We start from the raw sequence: 24,311 nt of genomic DNA on the forward strand, positions 1-24,311 counted from the left end.
AATATCTTTGTTAAAGATCTTAGGAAAACTATTTTCTTGAAGAATGCCTGTTCTATAGTTTCTGGGCTGCTATTAGCATTTCCCCAATCTTTTAAAAGCTATTTTTATTTATTCTTTAGGGTTATTTATATTCAGTGATCTTAATCACTGAATAAAGTACTATAAAGACACATTTCCCATTTTTTTGGTCAACTAGTCCAATTCCTCATTTGCACCAGTATTTAAGTGCTTGACTACAATTTTGAATGCTCTATTGTTCTTGAGATGGTCGTCAAATTAAGTGAGGCATGTGCCAACAAGCTCACGGCTAATTAGATATTTTGCTAGATATTGTATGATGTAGCTGAGACTTTAGCCTAGGTATCCTGGAAGGCTTGTAAAATGCTTAGGAAGAGTTGAGTTTTACAGCAGTGAGCCATCTTTATGGTTTTGGATAATAGAAAAGACTGCAGCTGGTTTCTGGGTTTCAAATGAGCATGTGCTGGAGGCCTCCTTAAAGATCACATTTCACTCTGGGTTTAGAGGCACTATACAGGAATAGTAAATCGTTTGAATATCATCTGTGAATCTTGTAGGCTGTTGTGACAGCACCTACAGAGAAGCATGCATCATTTTGTTTTTCATCAGGCTTGATGGATTCTTTGTGAAGAGATCACAATTATTTAGTAAACAATCCATCTTCACTTCCAAACAATAAGAAACTGGATTGTGAGGCAGTATATTCTAGAAGCACTGAAGAGCATTCTGGACAACTACTAGTGTCACACTCCTTGCTGTTCTCACACTACAGCTGCTTCCAAGATGTTGGTACAAGCAAGTTCAAAAACTTCTTTATCCTGCTATATAATATATTGAGAAAGCCAGTCTGGGCTAGTGATTAAAGACAGCTGACTAGAGTTCTTGTTCTTCCTTCAACATGGAGGTCAGTTGGGTGGCTTTGTGCCAGTTGTTCTCTCTCAGCCTAAGGAAGAAGGCAATGGCAAACTAATTCCAAAAATTTTGCCAAAAAACCTGCACGCAACATCTGCTGTATGAATTATGGGAAGCTGGATTGTGTTAAAGCAGAAGTATCGACTAGGACAGAAATTCTAGGAGTCAGTGAATCAAAATGGATAAGAATGTGACATTTTCAATGAGACAAATTTATAATTTTCTATCCTGGAAATGAAACTCAAAGAAAAACAGTGTAGCAATTATCATTCCAAAATAAATTAGAGCATATGTAATGGGATACAACTCTATCAGTGACAGAATAATTTTCATCAAGATTCAGGGCAGCTGCTTAATTTATATATTACACAGGGGTACATACGACAATGGATGATGAAGAAGTAATTGAATTCTATGAAAATTACAAGTAGTAGATCAAACACCAAAGAAGGATGTGCTAATAATTATTGGCAACTTTAATGCAAACATTGGAGAGGAGAAGATGGTTCTACACCCTGTTGTCTCCAAACACACAACACCATAGTTAGATTGTATTTTATGTAGCAATGGACAGAAAAGCTCTATGCTGAATTTCAAAATGCTGTTGATGCTGTCTGTGGCTACTGATTAATGAACTACTGATTAGAGAAATACACATCAGACTCACAAAGATCAGAAAAGATCCATTCCCTATGAGATATAACCTAGAATCCGCTGTAGAAGAGCATAAGATTGAGGTTACAAATAAGTTTAAGAAATACAGAGAAATCACAGCAACATTGAAGCTTGTATCAATGTCATAAGATAGTACTTCTCAGCATTAGCAGCTTTAAGATATGTGGACTTCAACTCTCAGCATGCTGGCTGGGATGTCCTGGGAGGTCGAAGCTCAACTATCTTAAAGTTGTTAAGGTTTGAGAAGCTTTGTCATAAGGAACAAGCAGGAAAGGAGTTAATGATGGAACATAACATGAAAAAAAATGGAAGGAATACATGGAAAAACTTTTCAAGAAGATCAATTCAGATGTCATCATATTCAAGAGAGAAAAATATGAGAAGGAACTAGTGATGCTTTGAGGGAAAAAATCAGATAGGCTTAACAACTGGTAAATAGGAAAGCCCATGGGCAGGGTATGGAGACTACACACCTGCAAGTATTGCATAATATGGTGAGAGATAGCATAGTTTGAAGAGCTTTTATCCATAGAATAACCAGAAATCAGCTATGATTGGTCTTTGCAAGGGGACCACAGGACAGCAGTTTTCTGCAGGTTTGAGTGCTGGGAGTTGACAGTATCAGTAATCTTTCTCACAACTGCTAATCACTTGCCGAAATTGCCTATAAACCATCTTAAAGCTATTAGACATCTTGGAACAAAAAGTTTGAAAGGTAGGTTTAGCTTCACCTCTGAACAAATGAAAAATTAATTGCAAGCTTAAAAACTGAAAGAATTTGAAATAGACCACCATAAAAAGCTGAATAAGATTTTTTTAAAAAAAATCTAAGTTATAAATAGATTAAGAGTCCAGTTAAATTTGGAATATTGATTTTTAGTATGAGATTTTAAAATTAAGTATAAAAAATAAATAGCTTCTCAGAATTATTTTGACTATCTGTTACAAAAATAAGCCACTATGAGTTTAGAAATGGGCACTAAAGGGGACTAAAGACTCTAAGTAGAAAAAAGGACAAGTCTGTTTTTTGTGTCTGTTAACTGAGACTTACAAAATGTTACAGAAGGCCATAACACTGGAGATAATAAAAGAGAACTTTGAAGAATGAGTCAGAAATTACTAGTTACAATATCAGTATGTGATGTCGATTCTATATATAGATTATCTCAAAAAGATGTTAATGAGGGAATGACTGATGTAGAGCAAATTTTGTCTGAGAAGACAGAGAAAGTACTGAAAGTGGAACTACAAATGAACAGCCAAGAGAATAATGCCATGGTTCCGACAGATGAAACTCTTCAAAGAACTTCAAGGCATTGTTTACCTTAAAGAATCTTTATTTGAGTTGCATAGAATCGGCACTAACATAATCAAAGCCAAAAACTGAATTCCCCTCCCCTGAGCACATAGTATCTAAGCACAATTCCCTCCTCCAATTAACAGTCATAAATCACATCCCCCAATTAGTTTAAAGCACGGGCTTCCCTTCCAGCTCTCCAGCCCGCCAATTCTTATCATCTCTTATTTCAATAACCTTGGTTCTCATGCTAGGTTCAGTGTTATTATGTCTAGCTAGACTCTCATGCACATTATCCCCCCAGCGTCATCTAACTCTAAAAGCAAAAAGAAGAAAATGGCTGCATCTCCATCTGTTGTCAATGCAAAAACATCCGATGTTATCAGCATTGACAAATGATTTGGAAAAGGACACTTCATCGATTATATAAAAGAAATTGGGTGAAGTTTTAAAAATTAAAGGGGAAATATAGCTGATGAACCAAAAGAATGGCATGGAAAATATTTTCTTATTGGATCTATCTAAGAGGCTTGCTAAAACCTGTGCGAGGGGATAAAAAAGAATTGAAGAAAAATTAAATGTTACTGCAATTTTTAAATGAACTAAAGATTAAGACTATTAGAAGCGAGGAATATAAAGTTGGTTTATTTAATCAAGGTTAAAATCATACTTTTTTTGTTTTGCAAAATTCTGACAATCCTTTATGGAATTTTTGCTGGAACAAGAATTGAAATGTTGATGTTTCATGGATTTCTTATGAATTAGGGATGAGATATTAAACTCTTCAACAACAAACTCTTCATAAATGATTTAAATGAGGAGATAGAAGGGGAACATATCAAATTTGCAGACAACACCAAGCTGGGGAAAATAGCCAATACTTTAGAAGATAGGTTTAAAACCTCAACAATGAGCCCTATCCAATAAAATGCAATTCAATTGTAGAAAAGTAAGATTTTATGCTTAGGCAAAACTCAAATGCACTAGTATAGAACAGGTGATACCTGTCTCAACAGCAGTAACTATGAGAGAGATCTCGGAGTTCTAGTGGACAATCACGTAAGTATGAGCCAGCAGTGTGCTTTAGCTACTAAAAAAGCAATCCTACTCTGCATCAATAGAGAAATAGTATCAAGATCACATGAAGATTGGTAAGATGGTACTTGGAATACTGCATCCAGTTTTGGTCACCATGATATAAAAAAGACGTTGAAATTCTAGAAAGAATACAAAGAAGAGCAACAAAAATGATTCGGGATTGGAGGATAAAACATACTGTACAATGAACAGTTGCAAATACTGGGTACCTCTAGGCTAGTGAAGAGAAGGATTAAGGGTAACTTGATAGCAATCTTCCAATATTTGAGGGGCTACCTATTCTTCAAAGAACCCGAGGGCGGAACAAGAAGTAACAGTTGGAAACTAATCAAGGAGAGAACCAACCTAGAACTAAGGAGAAATTTCCTGATACTGAGAACAATCGATCAGTGGAAGAATTTGGGTTATTTTTCACACTCCAGCTAGGTCATATGATAATGAATACAGCACTATTATATCTGTTGGGCTTATAAGGTGGTCAAGTGTCATTGTACCCATGAACAACATTGCAACTGCAAGGGGAAAGAGTTTTGAAAAGTCTTGTGTAGTTCATATTTTAGCTTATAGCAATCCTGCATGACACAAGTGTTTGGCGGCCCCTGTAAAGGAAGGGGGAAGGTCATCAGCCAGTTCAGATTATCTCTAAATAAAATAAATAAAAAGTTAGTGTGTTTAGCACAACTTAAAAAAATGTTCTGGTTAATCTTAGGTGTGCAGTTGTATTGGTGTTGAAAATCAGCTCCCTCCGTGGTTATTTATTTATCAACTGGTGGCAATTTTTTCTTTTCTGATTCCATCCTTTAGTAAAACTAGTGGGGAGTGGAATTAAGTCCACAAGCTCTATAGGGGGAAGCAATTTTAGCTGGTGTCATCCTGATGTAAAGCTAAAATTTTATTATGGCATTAGTTAGTATTTTATTAGTATTGCTAATAAAATATTGTAACATCGTATTTTAGGTACCTTAATGGGAAAAAAGAGCCACGGTGGTACAGATTGAAATTCAGAAGGCAATCAGATTGTAATGGGAAGGGTTTGGTAGCCACTACTTGGGATTTTCTCATTTTGAAGCTGAGTTTTCAAGGAGCGGGATGGCTGGAGAAAATATCTACAAAAATCTCTTGGTTTTGCTGTTGGAACCTCAAGTATTTCTAAGCTCTTGCTTTTGTTTTCTTTACTCTTTTCTTCCCTTTGAGGTGTCTGTGGGGAAACAATTTGTGATCAGGCAAGGAAGGGGATAGGGCGAAGTTGAGCCAGAAAAACAACCCTGGAGTCAAGGCTGGGAAAGTTCCCACGAGAAACTCCTTCTCATACACACACGCACTCTTTCCTGCTCCTCTAACACTTTGGCCCCTGGCAGGAAGCAAGAGACCAAACTTTCCATTTGGGAATCAGAGTCTGATAAAAGAAGAGATTTGTTGTTGCCTAGGCAGAAAAAGAAATGTACTTCACTCCATTCCAGCTCCGGGTTTTACTCTACAACTATGACCAGCAATAGCTGTTGCCAAATCATGAATTTGCTGAGACCCAGAGATGGATGTCATTTGTGCACTGTGTGTCCCCTGAGCTTGCTTATGCTGCTGGGCTCAGCTGGTCACTTTGAGGCAGATTTCAAAAACAGGCACATAGTCTGCAATCCAAGGCCACATCTGGCCCACTAGGAAGTCACGTTCCCCAGTCTGATGCCCCTCCAAATCGTCACTTTGCTCCTCCTTGTCCCATCACTTCTTTTGTATATATGAGATTGGTGTGTGTTTGTATATGTGGGAAGCTAAGAGAATAAAGTTTGTTTGTCTGTTTGGGAGGTGGCGTTTTTGGTCACACACTTCATCTATTTCAAACGTGGAATTCAAGAGACGCACGTCCTAACTTTGTCGGTCCTAAAACTGAATGGTTTTAGAATTAATTTTAAATGGTTAACAGCAATATTTAATCCATTTAATTTGTAGCTCTGTACCTTTTTCAAGGGCTTCCTCGACCAAAGAGAAGTTATGCACTCCACAATCTAGGAGACTGAAGTAACAGACTCAGGGGGAATAACCTTCCCCTTAATTTCTGATCCTCTGGGGCTGACTGTGAATACTCCAGAGGAAAGAGAAAGAACTTCAGTATTCTCAAGGATGGAAGATGTCTGGGAGAACCCATAAACAACCTCTTCCCCCCAAGCCTGGAGCTAATTTTGGCTGTATCTCTTGAGAAGCTGTTTGAAGACATGTCTATTCTACTTTTATCTGCAGTTCAGTCAAAGACAAAGGAAATCTACAACTGATAATTTTTGTGCTAAGAGCCCTGGGCAGCTGGTGCCAAATTGAATCAATGATCGCTTTAGCAAGTAAACAGATATTATTATAAAAGCATTAGACATCTTCAAAGGGTGACTCACAGTACGCTTGCCAGAGGCCCATAGCATGATGCTTATCAGGCAGGTTATCAGTAACCCAAGAGTTTGGGATCAAGAATCATCCACCCTTTTCTTTTTTCTTCTTCCACATTTTCATGGAACGTCTACATTTTGGAGGAGGTTCTTGACATACCTGAGTCTGTAGCTGTCACTAACATTTTCCCCCTTCCTGGATAGGTATTGCTCAGACATTCTACTTGCTCTTATAGGAACAGATAACCGAGAACAAAAACATCATTGTTCGGCATCCATTTCCACTGGGCCAAGATTGATCAGATTGAAGATGTAAAAACATTGAGATTTTATTCCAATTAAAAATGAGACAAAAATACCCCTGAGCAAGCGTGGAGTGGCTTTTAACACTACGGAGCAAGTCTTCTTTTGCCAAGGAAGTATTAATGAGAAATGTACATATCAAAGTAATCCTGGCAGAGTTTAAGGACTGTTAAAATCTTCCTTGACAAAACAATTGAATTAATTGTAAACTTTAAAACTTACCAATTTATTCCAATACCATCATTAGATTTTAGGTATAATACTTCCAACTATGCAACAGATATCATCAACAATTTTCACATTATATTTTTAGAGTTTTTCCCTGATTCAACAGCAATTTTTAAAACAATATTGGCTTCTTTCCTCCTTTGTTTATATTTATGAAAGTACCAATCATCTTATGATTACCAGGAATGACAGTAAAATATTTCATCAAAATTTGTATTTTTTTCCTGAAAACATTAGCTGTTTTCTTAGTGCTTAAACAACTGGTAACAACTGTGGCACATAAATACAATTATTGGGAAGGGAAATATTACCATGAATAGTTTTAACTTTAATTGGCAGTTCTAGATTGATATGTAAAGAGGTTACATATTTCACAGGTGTTTTTTTCATATGGACATTGCATGTCTGGGGGTTAGGGCCTGTATCATCTTAAATTCAGGTTTCCTTCCTTCGGTAATACATATGCAGTGCTACAAAGAATGAAATTCAAATCTCAAAAACATGTTCTCTCCAAAGCTGTACTAAACCTTTGTCAGACAAGGAGCTTGTGATCCATTTACTAGTACCCGTGTTTCCCCGAAAATAAGACCAGGTCCTCTATTAATTTTTGCTCCAAAAGACACATTAGGGCTTATTTTTTGAGAAATATGGTACTAAATGCATCTGTTTGGCTGACAATCTTAACTGGGGCTTATTTTGGGGGTGGGGCTTATATTACAAGCATCCTGAAAAAACATGGCAGGGCTTATTTTCCAATTGGGTCTTATTTTTGGGGAAACACAATATGAGCATAAGCATCTCCATTAACATTTTGAAGTAGGAAGAGATGTTCTAATCCTAAACCTGAAAACACCCATATGCACTATGGTTCTACATTGACCTCTGATTCTTGGAAACATGAACAAGGATAAGTCACTCTGTGAGTGAGATGAGTGGTCTTTAAATTAAATAAATAACTAGATGTTTTAAGTTATACTCCTATAAACAATAGCAACCAGTCCTTCCTTCCTCACTTTTTTTCTCCTCTCCAAGCTAGCATAAATCCTAGAATAATGTGGGCCAGGAATAGGGAGCATTTGGCCCATCAGTCAAATCTGACCTGACAGGTTGGCCTGACAACAGGCCTTGAGAGAAATACTGACCACTTCCCAGGTCATTTACATGGCCCCAAACATTCAAATCGATCAGCTCTGCCCATTCTGCGGATACTCTAGCACTAATGCTGGCAGGATTTGGTTGTGTGTGAAGAGGAATGGCAAAGCAGATCACCAAGGATTCTAAAGCGCTAGCTTAGATCAAATCAGGGATCCCTTATCAATACCGCAGAGACTCTCATTCCAATCTAAGCATAGCTACTTCTCCAGAAACGTACCTCAATTCAGGAACAAAGAAGGTCTTCCTTGCAAGGATATAAAAACCACCTACAAGTCCAAATCCGGTGATGAGAATTAAGGAGAGCTAAAAAGAGAGCGAGAGAGATGAAAAATACTTAAATAAAATGAATATTTATCAGGGGGATTGGGGAGTGAAAGGGAGCGCTTTACACATCAAGAGATTTACAGTGAAAATATGGCACAGCAATCGTGTAGCCTAGTTCTTATACATAGTGTAGCTGTCAGTTTGAGTGACTGAATTAAAAAAGGGGAAATCGCCATGTCATGGTGAGGAACTGTGTCTTGGGAAGAGAAATTACTCTCTGCGGCTGGTATCTTGAAGGATAGAAGGGAGCAGGACTTTTCTGCAAGGGGGACTAAAGAGAAAAGTCTTTAAAAGGCAAACACTTTCTCTTCCTCCACCTGCTGAAAATTGTTACCGCCGGGGATATTTTATTTCATCATGGACAATGATGTCATTTACTTTATCAGTGAGGATGTAATCTCAGATAGATTTTCACTATGCACTAACCTGCCCTTGACTCCGCTTATTCAATTTCCCTTCACTTCCACCATTTTAACCTTTCCAATCCTGTTATTTATCATCCTTTGAATATCATTTCTTTCTTAACCAGCTTTCACCTAAATTGTTGTTCCCCAAATCAATGGAACACAACATTGATTCCATGAACTGTATATGACAAAAACAGGAACTTCTATAGAGGTACCTCTTGCCATAAAACCTCACCCATCGTTGAGTTACTTCTACATCTGTCAATCCCACTAGGTAGACCAGACCAGGAAATCAACCCCAAAGGAAGGCTAAAACCACTTTCATTGAGTCTGGCTGTAATTATAGCATCTGCCAGGTCTGATCCTGCTGTACATCTTCCTCTTATAGCTAATGAATTAGGGAGCCCTTTGCCTAACTCACTTCCAAATGTTTTCTTGTTCTAGCCTTTAAAAATGCTTCAGCCCCATTTGCCTAGACCAGGGGAAGGTAACCTTGGCTCTTTTATGACTCATGGACTTCAACTCCCAGAATTCCTGAGCCAGCATGGCTGCCTCAGGAATTCTGGGAATTGAAGTCCACGAGTCATAAAAGAGCCGAGGTTGCCTACCCCTGGCCTAGACAATGGCTTCTGCATGCATTCATCAAGGTAATCTTTATTCTCTACCCTGTCATATCACATAAGTATGAATCCAAATAAATAAATTTTCAGAAATGTAACAAAGGGCCTTTTTGTGCAGCTCCCAACATATGAAATTCCTTGAGAATTCTGTCTATTCTCCTAATGATCTATATATTGGAACTGTCTACAGTGATTGGAAATTCTTCTCCCAATACCTCCAAAACACCAAGGTTAAGAAGCTGATTTAACAGGAAATTCTGCTTGTTTTTGAAACTATTAATCGGCTTTTGCTTCTTCTTAGTGTTTAAATTGTTCTATTTAAGGATTCCCTTTTTTAAAAAAAGTAAGCCAATTTGCGGTGACTCCTCTGCAGTGAAAAATAAGAGAAAGTTTCACCATTATAATAATAAAATATTCTAAAACTCATGCTGGAAACAGGTAGTCCTTGACTTACAGTAGTTTGTTTGGTGATCAAAGTTACAACGGCGCTGAAAAAAGTGACTTATGACCATTTTTTTTTATTGAAAAGTTTTAAAATACATTTTATCTTTAACAATCCCCCCCTCCCCCTCCCCTACCTATCCCTCCCTACCCCTCCCCCCCTTTATGACCATTTTTCACAGCTATGACCTTTGCAGCATTCCCATGATCATGTGATCAAAATTCAGATGCTTGGCCACTGGTTCTTATTTATGACTGTTGTTGTGTCTCAAGGTCATGTGATTCCCTTTTGTGACCTTCTGACAAGCAAAGTCAATGGGGAAGCCAGATTGATTTAACAACTGGGTTACTAACTAATCAACTGTAGTGTCACTTAACTGTGGCAAGAAAAGTCATAAAATGGGGCAAAACTCACTTAACAAATGTCTCACTTAACAACAGAAAGTTTGGGCTCAATTGAGGACTACCTGTATTATATACAAGGAACCAAATATAATAAAGGGTGAAATTGTAATAAATCTGAAATTTTGTGCACAAGACCTCTCTCTAGATAGCAGCATTCCTTAAGGTGTTATATGCTCTGAGAGTATTTTGATGTACAGAATTGTATAGAAAGGCAATTCATTTTTCTGATTACTTCAACTGTCAAAAGCACATGCTTGCACAGACTGGCTAGAAAAAACACTGGCAATGCATAACAAAAACTTAGCTGCTGATGTGGAGACAGCAGTTGAGATAATTAAGAAGAATAGATAGGATCAGCAGACATAGATACAGAGTTCCTTGCTTTCACGTGCTGTTACCATGTGAAATAAAATATTTCTACTTTGTCCTGAATTTGCTATCTATCTATTCATAGGTTAAGCTCGTTTTCTAACATTATGAGAGAAACAGACAATCTATATCCACTTTTCACATCAGGATTGTATGTTGACTATGGATTTTTGCTGAGATATGTTCTCAAATACCAGTAATAAAGAGTGCTCTATAGCTACTTGGACTGCAAGGTGATCAAACAGGTCAATCCTAGAGGAGATCAACCCTGACTGCTCTTTAGAAGGCCAGATCCTGAAGCTGAAACTCAAATACTTTGGCCACCTAATGAGAAGGAAGGACTCACTGGCGAAGAGCCTAATGCTGGGAAAGGTTGAGGGCAAGAGAAGAAGGGGACGACAGAGAATGAGGTGGCTGGATGGAGTCACTGAAGCAGTAGGCATGAGCTTAAATGGACTCCAGAAGATGGAGCTGCTCTGTCCCTTTCTTCTAAAAGGACAGGAAGGCCTGGAGGAACATTGTCCATGGGGTTGCGATGGGTCGGACACGACTTCGCAGCTAACAACAACAACATAGCTACTTTTTCTTTACCTCTCCTTCCCCTCTTCATATCTATCAAAAGCCTGGCTTTTGGTAGGGTTGATGGAAGGGACAAGTATTCTGGATAAGACAATGTTGGAGTGTCCAAGGGTAAGCAATTTTTTTGTTTTGTTTCTGGGGCTGCTCTGTCCCTTTCTTCTAAAAGGAAAATGGCTGCCAAGGGCTACAGGAAGCATACCTGATGATGCAGTGAGTTAGATGAAATGGCAAGGCTGACCTTTTTTTATTTTTTTGGTCTGGGAGATGAAATTTGAGGTGTCAACCTCAAATGGATGGGTTACATTTTAATGCATGTATTCTTGTTTTTCTTTCCACTAAATGACAAAAGATGCTGAAATTATTTATTTTTATTTATTTTAATTCCATTTATATCCCGCCCTTCTCCGAAGACTCAGGGAAGCTTACAAGGTTAGCAGTAGCCTTCATTCTATGTATATGCCTGCTTATTAGGGCTTTCACACACACCCCAAGCGGCATTATTACAAAGTCAGCTTAATTGCCCCCAACAATCTGGGTCCTCATTTTACCTACCTCGGAAGGATGGAAGGCTGAGTCAACCTTGAGCCTGGTGGGATGTGAACCTGCACTAATTGCAGGCAGCTGGTGTTACTTAAGGAGGCATTAGCCCACTGCTCCACCAATTGGGGTTTAGTTGCTAAGATTCAGCAATATCATATTAGAGGGACACCAGAGGTTGCAAAAATGGAGCTGGGGCTTGACATGGAGTCGTGAGTTGCTGTATATTCTCAGCCCTATAGTTAGTGCCATTGTTTTGCTTCAAAGAGTACAGGCACAATTTCCAGTCTGATTCTGGCCTTAGTCATCAGAATGGCCTGTGGCAGACCATCCACTATTTATTAAGATTTATATCAATTCTTGATCACAGTCTTCTTCTTTATTCCAACCTTGGGAATAGCAACTGTATTTTAAGCCCCAAGTCTACTTTTCTTTTCTTTTCTTGATCTCTCCAGCCCTTTAAAGTGGCAAGATCCATGGCTTTCCACAAAGGCAGGGGATGTTCCCTGTGGCTCTATTCAATGGTCCAAACAAGCAGTCTAGCTTCATCCAATCCATTTAGGTCTGCCCAAAGGTAGAACTTTTGATCTGCAATACAGAATGCTACACAACTACTACTCGGGTGTGTTAAAGAAAGGATTGGTTCCTGGTATATATCTCATTCCTCTGCTATTTTTGATGCCTAGGTTTTTGCCGGTTTGGGTAGTATTTCCCAAACTTGGAAAATATTATCCGAATTAAAATGCTAGTGAAACTGAAGGAAAAAATGGGTCTGACATAGCTTTCCCAGCAAATCAATCTGTGTGGGACCTTCTCTTCCTAGCCAGCACTGGTTGCAGTGCTGGGTGTTGAGATGCCAGTATACCTGGAGGGTTGAAAGTTGAGACTGCTCTTTCTAGAAAAATATAGTCTGGTTTCCAACCATATAATAACCCTTTTGCTGTACTGTGTGGACTCAGCTTCTCGGTTTGCCCACAGAGTTGTTTCCTACATCTCTTTTCTCCCATTTTCTGCAATCATACGTACAGCTCAAAAAAACACCCACATACACCAAGACATACCAGAATGCTAATGTTTGCTTGACTCTTGGTCCCTGGCTCCATCCCTGTTTAACGAAGTAACCCTGAATGCCAACAGCTTTTTGTATCCAATTCCAAGGTAATTTCCTTCCCAGCCTACTCTGTGAATCCTCAAGGGGCTGAAGGTGGAAAGCCTCAATCTGAACAGATACATCAGCAACTTGACCTTTACTAAATTGCACTGGCCTTTCATGCCCAAGCAGGTGTTTGGAGTATAATGAACTTTCTGGTACCACCCCTGCCCTCTAGCCAGATGTATATAATCCTAACAATTGCCATAAGAACAAAGCAAATCATTGCCTAGCCCAGGAAATCAGGATGGACCCTGAACAAGGCAATGCACAAACAGAGGAGAAATTAATGGGCTTACTTATTGGGGAAGATGATTATAGACTGCCTACAAGCAGGGCAGAGACTGAAAACTCTCTTGGGGTCCTTAGGGTGAAAGAAATTGAACGTTTTGAATAGTTCCTGGAAACAATTAACAGCTGCCCCATAAAGAAAAGGAGGGAAACAAAATAAACACCTCAAAGGCATTGCTGCTTATTTAGAACTCAATCTGCACATTACCAAAGCTAACTCTGCAAATACTGTAAACAGCAGTAGATGGCTGTGCATCATATTGATTGCCTAAATATCTGTGATGTCACCAAGAATTATTTCTCATTTGAAGAAAAAAAAACCACTTGTAATTTGGTGTCCACTTCATAGACTACCATTGCAGGAGGTTTATTCTTTTATCCTTCGTTGCAGAAATAGGTGCCAAATATAGTATAGAGTGGGGTTTTGTTACAAAATGGTTTTGCCTCTCTCTCTCTCTCTCTCTCTCTCTCTCTCTCTCTCTCTCTCTCTCTCTCTCTCTCTCTCTCTCTCTCTCTCTCTCTCTCTCTCTCTCTCTCCCACCTCCAATGTGTGTTTTAAAAATATGCCATGCAATTCATTACATGATCCAAAATATCTAACAAGTAGTCACTGGAAACATGTAGTAAGAAAATGGCCAAACTCACAGATGAATCAATGTTTGATTGGCAGCTATTTACCTACAAAGAACCTCTTCAAAAAAGTATAAACAGAAAAAAATGAAAAACACAGGGGGAAAAAGGATGCTGTGTCCAGCTCCCCCACTTGTGCACTTGGATTAAAACCAGTCCTAGAAAATTTTACCCTTTGCAATAAATATGCACAAGTGTGCAGTATCTAAAAGTCATATTACAGAAAAGGACAAAACAGCCACCCTTCTGCCCAATTACATTAATTGCTGATTAAAATCAGTTGCCTGCAAATTGTTTGTATAATTGAGTCCCCACCTGAATATACTAATCATTTTTTCTTATATTAAACATGTAAGCCTAAGTGCATGTGCACAAATACACATATGCTCCTCTCCTTCCAACGAGGATTACAAGCAGATGTGGAAAAATATAAAATGGAGACTCAATAGTTCCTTCAGAAAAATGGAGGGGAACTATATAATTTTACAAAAATGCTAAGATTGTTTTCTTCTCTGTCCCCCACTCAAAGGATCTTCATAGACATGGAATCCCCAGATTTTGTAAAATGGAAGCAAAGATGATCATGTTTCAAACATGAGTAAGGTGGACAATGTAGGTATGTCCCATGGGATTTGAGAAGATTATGGCTATTCCAAAAAAAACAGTATAGTAGAAACTGTGAATCAGCAAGAACACTAAGGAGGAACCCAAAAGTGCCTTTCCAAAAGACATCTGGACTTCCTTGAAAACATTTTGCTTCTCATGTAAGAAGCTTCTGAAGAACTGAAGAAGCATCTTGGATGAGATATAAAAGGTTTTCAAAGAAAAAAAACCCAAGAAAGTTTGCCTTTTGGAAAACACCTTTGGGGCAACCATGACCCTGGATGATTGAGGATCTGAGGATCTCCATAGACATTAACGAGAACAAAAAAAAAGTTTTAGTTATGAGAATTAGAAGTTTGATATTAACATGGAAAAGAGGCATAGAGCCCCAGCAGATATTTAAGGAGAAGCAGATACAGTTAAAAGTACAATAGAAAAATGTGGAGCTCATTTTTCCACAGTGGAAGAGCCCACTAGAAAATCCAGAATAAGCAGTCTACCATTGACCCCTTGGATTTTTAGTGTACAGCATCCCATCCATTTCTGCTTCTGTTTTTTAATACTTCCATGCTCACTTTCAGGCACCATCTTCCTGAATTAACATGGTTTGGCATACCCTAGTTTCAGCAGATGTTTAGTGTATTCAGAAGGTTAAAGTTATTGGGAGATGCTCATTTTCCTTCTTTGCGCTGAGTGCTGGCCCTGTGCCAGGTAGACCTGGCAGTGGCCGCTAGCCGCAATACACCGGATAATCAAGAATGACGCCACAGTCCCAAGAACTGCTGGCACCTCTGTGGAGAGTCAGGGTTTACAGACGTATTTCACCATCTGCTGCTGGCATCTTCTGGCTTATTAATATGGGGGAAACATCTGAGGATGGGTGAGTCGCTGGGAATAAACATATGAATTAGCTAACTAAAGCTGTTACCTGGAAGGAGACTCTCATGGCTTTATGGCAGCAGCAATGGAAACCATACAGAGCAAAGAAGAAGCTTTTGTTCGAACAACATTTTCTTGTTCTCTAGGATTGCAATGAATGGATATCCCCTCCCCCTTTCATCACAATTCCCTTGAAGTGCAGTTGCAGAAAGTATCTTGAAACAGAAGAGTGTTAGCCAGTGGAACAGGAAGGCTGCTTGATTAATACAGTATTTAAATTAATAGCCTGATTAGCTGCCCTAAAGGAACCTAAAAGACAGGATCCCGTTTGCTTTCAGGACACTAAAGGAACCCATCCGTCAATTTGCTGATTGGCCATTTGTAGCGAAAAGTTATTATTTAGGGCAGGCTGTGGGAAGATAGCTTAGACAATGTCATCAGTGGGATCCTTAGTGCTCTCTGAGTTCAGTTGGTTTTTTTTGTTTTTTTTTACATACATTTCAATACCCAACTAGGTAACGTCATCAGTACTAGAAGGGAGGGAAGTTTGCTCTTGGTTTAGATACAAATGGCCTGCCATGTCAATGTTGGTGGGGTTGTTCTTGGTGGTTCCTTGATTAGGCTGTTGTTTACTGCTAACTTATTCATCTGAGTTCCTTGTTTGGGGTATTGTCATCAGGTTGGGTGGTAGAGGTGGGAGCAACAGCTCAGGGCTGAGCTGTGGTGGCTGTGGTGGCACAGTACTGCAGGCTAATTCCGCTGACTGCCAGCTGCCAGCAGTTTGGCAGTTGAAATCTCACCAGGCTCAAAGTTGACTCAGCCTTCCACCCGTTCAAGATTAGTAAAATGAGGGCCCAGATTGTTGGGGGCATGACTAAAGCACTGTGAAATAGTATATAAGTCTAAGTGCTATTGCTATTACTGGAAGCATTGCTGGTAATGGAGAAACTCTGCCATTGTATTGTCACTGCTGATATACTGTACCTCCAGAAGGAAGCATGGAAGATACCTGGGGAAATGTGAGATTTTTTTTTTACTAACCCTTCTCATTCTCATTATTGCATGTGCCAGGAATTACAATGACAACCATTAGGATGATGATCAAAGACAAATTATTGATGAGAAAAAGAAACTGTGCCTGTAATCAGTCACAGTCACTGCTTATCAGCACAAAAAACAAAAACAAAAACCCCAAACCCAACAACCGTGGAGTATGTGGACATTGGTCTAGCTTGGAGTAAAGTAGTTACTCATATCCTACTAAGAGAATGGGGACAGCTTCATTGTGAGATTATCCAAACAATGATGGATACAAAGGATGGAAGGTGAACCACAGCTCTGACTTCCATCTAGGCTAGTCAAGGTGGCGAGGCTTTTCTCTCCTGCTAAGCACAATGTCAGAAGCCCTCAAAAATTCACAGCCACTGAATTATATAGCCGCCACTCCTTTCTAGCTCCGTTTTATTAAAATGGCCAGTTTCTGTTTCTATTTGTATTCCACCAGCAGAATTCTGGGTTTGTAAAATGGTGTGTGTGTGTTTTGTTGTTGTTGTTGTTTTGCCTTGGCTTGGTGGGGATTTGATGTGGAGTTGGCATTAATTGCAGGCTGAGGCAGTTGGGCACCCTAGGAAGTGCAACTACAGAACAGCAGGAGTAGCTGTTGCAAGGTGAAAATGCTGATCTGCACGGGTGATGCAAACAACAGCTGATGATGGATAATGGATGGTGTGTCAGGAATCTCTTCGGCAGCCTACATTGTCCCATTTGCTTCAATTAAAGAAAGATGTTTGCAATTAACCAAATTGTGCCCTCCAAACAGCCCTCTTTTTCAGGATGAAACTCCTTATTTTCTGGCATCTGTTTCAGGTAAACACGAACCCTCCTCATTTTTTTAGTTTCTTGGGAGGGGGAAGGAATCCAGGAATGTCTTTTAAAAACTTGGCTAGTGCTGTGCAGAACGGTAGAACTCACTAGTTTCTCTTCCACAGTATTGCCAAAATCGACTGCATGTTAAACAGATGTTCTGTAATTAAACTATAGAAGCTAAAAGATCTCAAGTGAGAACTTTTGGCATAAAATTATGTGGAAATTTGGGGCACCTTGGAGATAGGGATGGGCCTATTTGATGAAGAGTGAAATGTGTATGGGATCATTATTGACTGTGAAAGAAATAGTAGTCATTTTTCTTTTCCCTCTCTCCCCCTCCCCCCCTTTTCCACTTTTTGTTCTTGACCTATCCTTAGATACCAGTACCTGATACTCCTTCCAAAATGCCTCATGCAAAATTTTGTTTTAGGGCATTCTAGAGACAAAATGATGGGTGTCACTTTTGTAATATAAAGCCTTTGCTTACTGAATCTAGAATTGTGCAAACAGTTTCATAAATTACAAACGAAAGCATTTTGAGCTTCATTCAAGCTTGTTGGACTAAATGGTTAAAGAGAAAGGGGTTTATGTTTGTCCTTTACAATTAATACAGTAGGCTCAGTAATCAGTGCAAAATTGGTTACTGGTTGCTGTTTCTGGATTTTCAGTGGCTATTTCATAAAGAGTACATTGCAATAACTCAAATTTTTAAGTTATTGACACAGGGATCACCAATGCCAAATTTCTCAAATGTCTGTTATCTGGAATCCCAACTCAGCTTGTCTTCCCATGAAGTTTCTAGAGTAGGGGTCCCCAACCCCTGGGGCAGAGACCAGTACCAGTCCATGGCCTGTTAGAAACTGGGCCACACAAACAGCAGTTGAGCCACTTGTACAGCCCAGTGGAGCTTTATCTGCCCATGCACAGGATCTAGGTTGCACATGAAACCATCCCCACCCCCCACCCCAGTCCGTGGAAGACATTTTTTCTTCCAAAACCAGTCCCTGGTGCCAGAAAGGTTGGGGACTGTGGTTCTAGAGCACACAGATTCCCAACCCTTCTCCCATGCTCTTGAAATATATCTCTGTGTTTTGAACATTTCCAAGATCAAGACTCTGATAGCACTAGAAAGGCTATGAATCAGTTTAGCCAAGATGTCACTAGGCAGCAGAGCAACTGGTGTACAAACAGAATCCCTGTCTTTATCCTAACCCTTCAGAACAAGCTGTATGCCCCTAAGGGCAAAATCTTGAAGAGGATGTCTGGGAATAAAAGTCATGAAAGCCTCAGGGACAAGGGTGGCTACCCTTTCTAGACCATTAGGTCTAGATTACTAACACCTATTTGGCTAACAATAGGTAGGACCACACAAGGTCCAATGTCCCATGCTGCCTAGTCTCCATGATGTATTAACCTTTGGATCAGAAGATAATAAATTGGTTTAAGCAAGCAAGCAAAAAGACCCAGCTGGTATTCAGCAGGAGCAGAATTTGGTTACAGGACCAGCCGTTACTTAAGCTGATTCCCTGCATTATATCTGCCAGGTGGGATGCCACATTATTTCAATACAAACATTAGAAGAGACTGGACAGTCTTCTAGGCTACACCCTGCACTAGTGGATCCCCCCCCCCCCGAAAAGAAAACAGTAAGGCTATGGGTCCTAGAGCAAGAGGTGCAAAGGATGAAATGGGAGAGGAGTCCCACTGGGGAAATGATAAAGAGAGGAAGGAAGGACAGGAATTGAGAGGGGCAAACTCTATCCAAGGTCCTGAAGTTGCAACCGAAGCAAATATTTTAGTGCAAGTCTACCCTCCACTCAAAACCCCAGTTTATTGTAATTTTCTCTTTCTTTCTTTCTTTCTTTCTTTCTTTCTTTCTTTCTTTCTTTCTTTCTTTCTTTCTTTCTTTCTTTCTTTCTTTCTTTCTTTCTTTCTTTCTTTCTTTCTTTCTGTCATTCCAAGGAACCTACATCACCTCCCTTGCCAAGCCATTGGGTGGCTAAAATATCTTTCTCCTCTGTTCTGCTGATGCTGCCCATCATGCTGGGCCAAGTCAAAGAGGAAAAGCTACAGGATCTCATTGTTGTTGGGAAGTGTGACCAAGGACTGCCTTTATCAGCTTCCTGCTTCCTATTACTTCCATTCCTGCTGCTTTAAGCCCTGACAGCTGAGCTAAGTCTTGAACAGGATGGTTAAATGATGGGATGTCAGAACCTCTGAGAAGTTCTCCTTCTCCCCTCTTGCTTTTCTTCTGTTGGTGCTAGCAGATGACCACACTCTCTGCCTCCTTGAAATTGTGCTCAGGGTGTTTTATACAAACACACAAACATGTTTTCTTTGTTGCATGCATGACTGCTTCCCATAGAGCAGGGGCATCAAACTCAATTTCACTGAGGGCCGCATCAGCATTGCGGTTGCCCTCCGGGGGCCGGGTGGGTATGGCCTGGGTGGGCGTGGCCTACTGGGTGGGCGTGGCTAGAGTGCATATGGCCTACTGGGTGGGCATGGCCAGCTCTACATCGTTCGCATCAAGGGTGCGTATGGGGGCCTGGGCAGGAGTGGGACAGATGTGAGGGTCTCTGGCAGAAGGAGGGTCTCTGGGCCAGGGCCAAGGCAGTGGGGGCCGTTCCCTCACTGTTTCCAGGATGGCTTCGTGGGCCGCATGAAACCACTTTGCGGGCCGGATCCGGCCCCTGGGCCTTGTGTTTGACATGTCTGCCATAGAGGGAAGAAAGTCCTTCCTCAACAGAGAAAATTAATGTTGCAGGGAAGACTTGAATTCCTCTCTCAACATGTTGGTTTTCTATCTGCACAGGGTCTTGTTCTCTGCAGCATCGATAGAAGGATCTTACTCGTGCTGAGTTCTGAGATTGTAATTTAATTGCAATTTAATTTGTAGAGAAGGGTAGCATGTTTTGGGGCCAGGGATTTCAAAGACTAGTACCAATCTTTGAACAAAGATTCCTCCTCAGGATGAAGTATAAATCTATGACAAGGTGATGGGTGGGAAAGGACCCTTGAAGAAAATCTGCTATTCATGTATTCAATATCCACTTCGCAGGGAATGAAAAAAGCAGTTTGTGTTGTGTTGTGTGTGTGTGTGTGTGTGTGTGTGTGTGTATTTGCACATATTAAATAAGGCCATCTTCTCTCCTTTTCTATAGCCCATGAGAAGAGAAATTGTATTTATATCAGGGCCTCAGAGGCATATATAATTTATTAGGGTTTATTCATTTTTCTAAACAAAATCCCTGTCATGAATTTTTGATGGAAAAGGAGACAATAGTTTTGAGGGATGGAATAATGGGGGGGGGGGAGCGGGTTGTACGTTTTCCATTCTGACACTGAAATCCTGAAAGTGAGGTGGGGCTTTGGAGCATTTAGGTGACAAATCGTTGGGAACACATTACAAAAAAAATATCCTAAAACCTTAAGCGGGTTTTTAAAGTGGGAAGGCTGATGTTTGTGAGCGGGAGGCTAGAAACCTGCTGTGTGTTGATTTATTTCTGGAGTGTAATAAAACCCCTTAGAGGCATCAGATATAACAAGGTAAATAACACATCAAATCTCCCCTCTTGCCAATTGTGTGTGCATGCCAGCTGCAGATGTCTAGGGTCAGAAAACAAAGTACGCAGCATTAAATATACACAAGCTTCCATCCAGGTGGAGGCAGGCAGCAAAGAGTTCTAAGATCTGGGCCATCAAATATGTAAATAAATAAATAGTCTTTGGAAAGAGAGAAGAATTAGCAGTTGTTTTGAATCCTTCCAGGTTCTACTTAAGGGATGGAATGATCAGTACTGTCCTTTGAATCGACATGAAATCTAGTCGCAAAAGGGGGTTCTTTCTCACAAAATCCTAGAAAAATATCCAGTGGGATGTTTTGGATACTGAAGCTAGCAATGCCAATGTTGTTGTTTTTTTACCCCTATCTGTATTTTTACAGTTCTGTCTCTTGAAAAGTCAAGAAAGGAAAAAGAACCAAGTGTTACTTGCAGCCTCTTTCCCTTCCTGGCAGCAGATCTTGGAGCAATCCATGGTCTTTTCTCCCAGGGTAGTTGGTTAGACTGGGAAGCAAATCTCAGAAGCCTGCCTTCCTTCCTTCCTTCCTTCCTTCCTTCCTTCCTTCCTTCCTTCCTTCCTTCCTTCCTTCCTTCCTTCCTTCCTTCCTTCCTTCCTTCCTTCCTTTGTTTTAGGGCAAAGTGCATGATGCTTGAGGCCAGAGTGCCATGGAGCCCTAAGCTTTGGTTGCAGATTCCAGAGTCCCTTAAAATAGCTTTGTAAGCTTTTGAACATGTCAGAAGAGGAGCATAGATACATATACAGTAATCTATTTACTAAATACTTAATTAGCTTGGTTTAATTTAAGTTCGTTTTTGGCCTAAACTGCTAACTTTCAGAGCACCCCTCCCCCCCCAAATGATTGAACTAGCCACAATAGCAGGACTAATATATTGTACTATATACTATGAAAAAGCAAACAAACCACGTTTGTTTAGAGCAGTGGTGGAGCAGTGGGCTAATGCCTCCTTAAGTAACACCAGCTGCCTGCAATTAGTGCAGGTTCGCATCCCACCAGGCTCAAGGTTGACTCAGCCTTCCATCCTTCCGAGGTAGGTAAAATGAGGACCCAGATTGTTGGGGGCAATTAAGCTGACTTTGTAATAATGCCGCTTGGGGTTTGTGTGAAAGCCCTAATAAGCAGGCATATACATAGAATGAAGGCTACTGCTACGCTTGTAAGCCGCCCTGAGTCTTCGGAGAAGGGCGGGATATAAATGGAATTAAAATAAAATAAAATAAAATAAATAAAATATTTACTCCAACAGCATAAAGAACATTAGGTGATAAAGGATTCCTAAACCACCATATTTGGCCTGCAAGTTCCCATTACCCTAATTAGCATGTGTGATCAGCTAAGATTATGGGAGTTGTAGTCCAGCAGCATCTGGAGAGCCTTAAGTTCCCCATCACTGACCTTCTGCAAAGGAATTAGAAAGTTTACAGTGTATTAGAAAAATATGCAAGAGGTCTAGATTCGCTTTAGGTGTTTCTATATGGCCAGCTTGCCTTTGTATAATGACTCAACTGGAACTCATGTATTTTATTTCATGCTACCTCACTGATTTTACGCACTTTGTTCCACACAATTATCCACATCTATAGCTTGGGGATATGTGACAAATGCACACTTTCTTTCTGCTTACTGACTTTTTGAGAATGTTGATTTCATTATTATTAAATATACTTTGAAGGGAAAACATGACTCTTAATTATTTCAAAATAATTGCTTGTTGCATAATCTTGAATTTAGGGAAAGCCAGGAAGATTAGATTTTAGCCTAAAGAGTTCTTTCACGCTGCTTCTTCGCACCAGTGACTCGCTCTGGCATTCAATTAGCTGCCATTCATTTTTGGCCCTTTCCCCCCTTGTTGCATAGTACATGCAAGTCTTAAGCATCTTATTCTCACTAGATTCAACTTCTGTGTTTTTCCCGATGCACCAAGTTTTCACCTCCGTATAATAAAATGGGCAGAACTGCATTTATATACATGCAGATTTTTAACTTCCATGATTAAAAAAATATTACGTGGTCACAAAGTTTGTGATCTAGCAAATAAAGAAAGAAAGAATGGCCGCTTTTTACACGTTGTCTACCCTAATAACATTTGTATGTATAGTCAAATTGTCAAAATCATGTGTGAAAATATCTCTGTAATGTTCCCACGAAAAAAAATCTGGGTAAGGTAAAGGTATAGGCAAGAAGCGGAACTATTCTGCTTTGGGTTTCTTTTTAATCATGCAAATATGAACCACAATGTTGTAAAGCACTGTAGTTTCCTAAGGTGTGTGCGTTCAGAGCTCCCAGGAAAAGTGGTTAATTGTGCTCCTAATTATAAGACACTGCAGAGCAGTTCCACCTTTGCTTCCTTGAAAGTGTTTAAAAACAAACAAACAAACACAAAGTGCAAGCAAAGACAGAGCACGTCGAAAATGATAGAAGAGAATGTTTTCATACAGAGTTATTTCAAAGTAACAACTAGAGAAGGAATATTATGCTGGGGATGCACAGGCTAACTTCATATTCCATTTTTGCTCCTATTACATGCCAAACAAAACAAAACAAAACAAAACAAAAAAAGGAGGAGGGTTTTTAAGCCTCTTTGACTTTCCTACGAATAGGGCTGCTTCCTTTGAAAAGAAAAGCAGTGAAGACGATGAAGCACAGCCAGGATAGCAATAGCGCTTAGACTTATATACCGCTTCACAGTGCTTTACAGCGGTTTACAGAGTCAGCCTATTGCCCCCCAACAATCTGGGTCCTCATTTTACCAACTTGGGAAGGATGGAAAGGCTGAGTCAACTTTGAGCCAGTCAGGATCGAACTCACCTTCCAAAGAGTTTGACAGCTCACCTGAATTTGTGTGCAGAATTGGGGAGGACGTAAATGTGGGTAGGAAGGGACGCCTGCCTGCTCAGGCAATGGGCACCTATACATCCTTCTCCTCAACTGGGTCCTTTCTCTCCCCTCTCCCATCCTCCCACCTGTTAAACCTTACACGCCTGCAGCAAGTTAGGGAAACAGCCCGGAAAGGAGAAAGAAGGGAGGTTTTTTTTATGGAAAGGCGATAGGAAAGGTAAGCTTTGGTACAAAACCGAGAGTCTGAGCGGTGGGGACGGGGCGTGGGGATTCAGGGATCCTTCTAGTTACAAGATAAAGACTCCAGGGCCGGTCAAGGAAGATAGGAGAGGCAAAGGACTCACTGTTGGAACCCGCGTGATTTGTCTCAGTCGAAGGGACATGTTGCTCGACGGGGCGTCTTTCCTTCTAGGGCCGAGCTGCGGAGCTTTGGGGATTCCCTTCGGCTCGACGGCTCGGCTTTTGAAGCTGCAACAGTTTGTCCCGCCGGCCCGGCGCATCCCAGCCGCGCCTGCCCCCGCCTCCAGGATGGGAAGGAGGGGTGGTCCCCCCCTGTAATTCCTCCGCCTGTTGTTGTTTTTTTTTTTGGAGGGGGGCGGGTTGGTGGGACGTGAAGGAGAGAAAGAGACGGGGGCAGTCCTGGGATCCGGGCTCGCATCCCGAGTAAATACGAACAAGGAGATGCAAGTCGCAGGAACTACTAGCCAGAGAGAAAAGCAGTCGCGCAGCGG

The 24,311-nt window shown here is 40.4% G+C and overlaps 1 protein-coding gene across 1 annotated transcript in view; it reads right to left on the minus strand.

Moving 5' to 3' along the window:
* The window catches only part of NDUFA4L2 (NDUFA4 mitochondrial complex associated like 2), a gene marked incomplete at its 5' end in the record, with an annotated part of 47,239 nt that extends 23,276 nt beyond the window's left edge, over positions 1 to 23,963 (minus strand). The window contains 2 exons of the mRNA XM_081315700.1: positions 8,276 to 8,361; positions 23,925 to 23,963. Coding sequence (XP_081171826.1) covers positions 8,276 to 8,361; positions 23,925 to 23,963 — 125 coding nt within the window. The remainder of the gene's footprint in view (positions 1 to 8,275; positions 8,362 to 23,924) is intronic.
* Positions 23,964 to 24,311: the final 348 nt, after the last annotated feature.

Source organism: Vipera berus (genome assembly GCF_964194415.1).
Source record: "Vipera berus genome assembly, chromosome: 2".
Taxonomy (NCBI): domain Eukaryota; kingdom Metazoa; phylum Chordata; class Lepidosauria; order Squamata; family Viperidae; genus Vipera; species Vipera berus.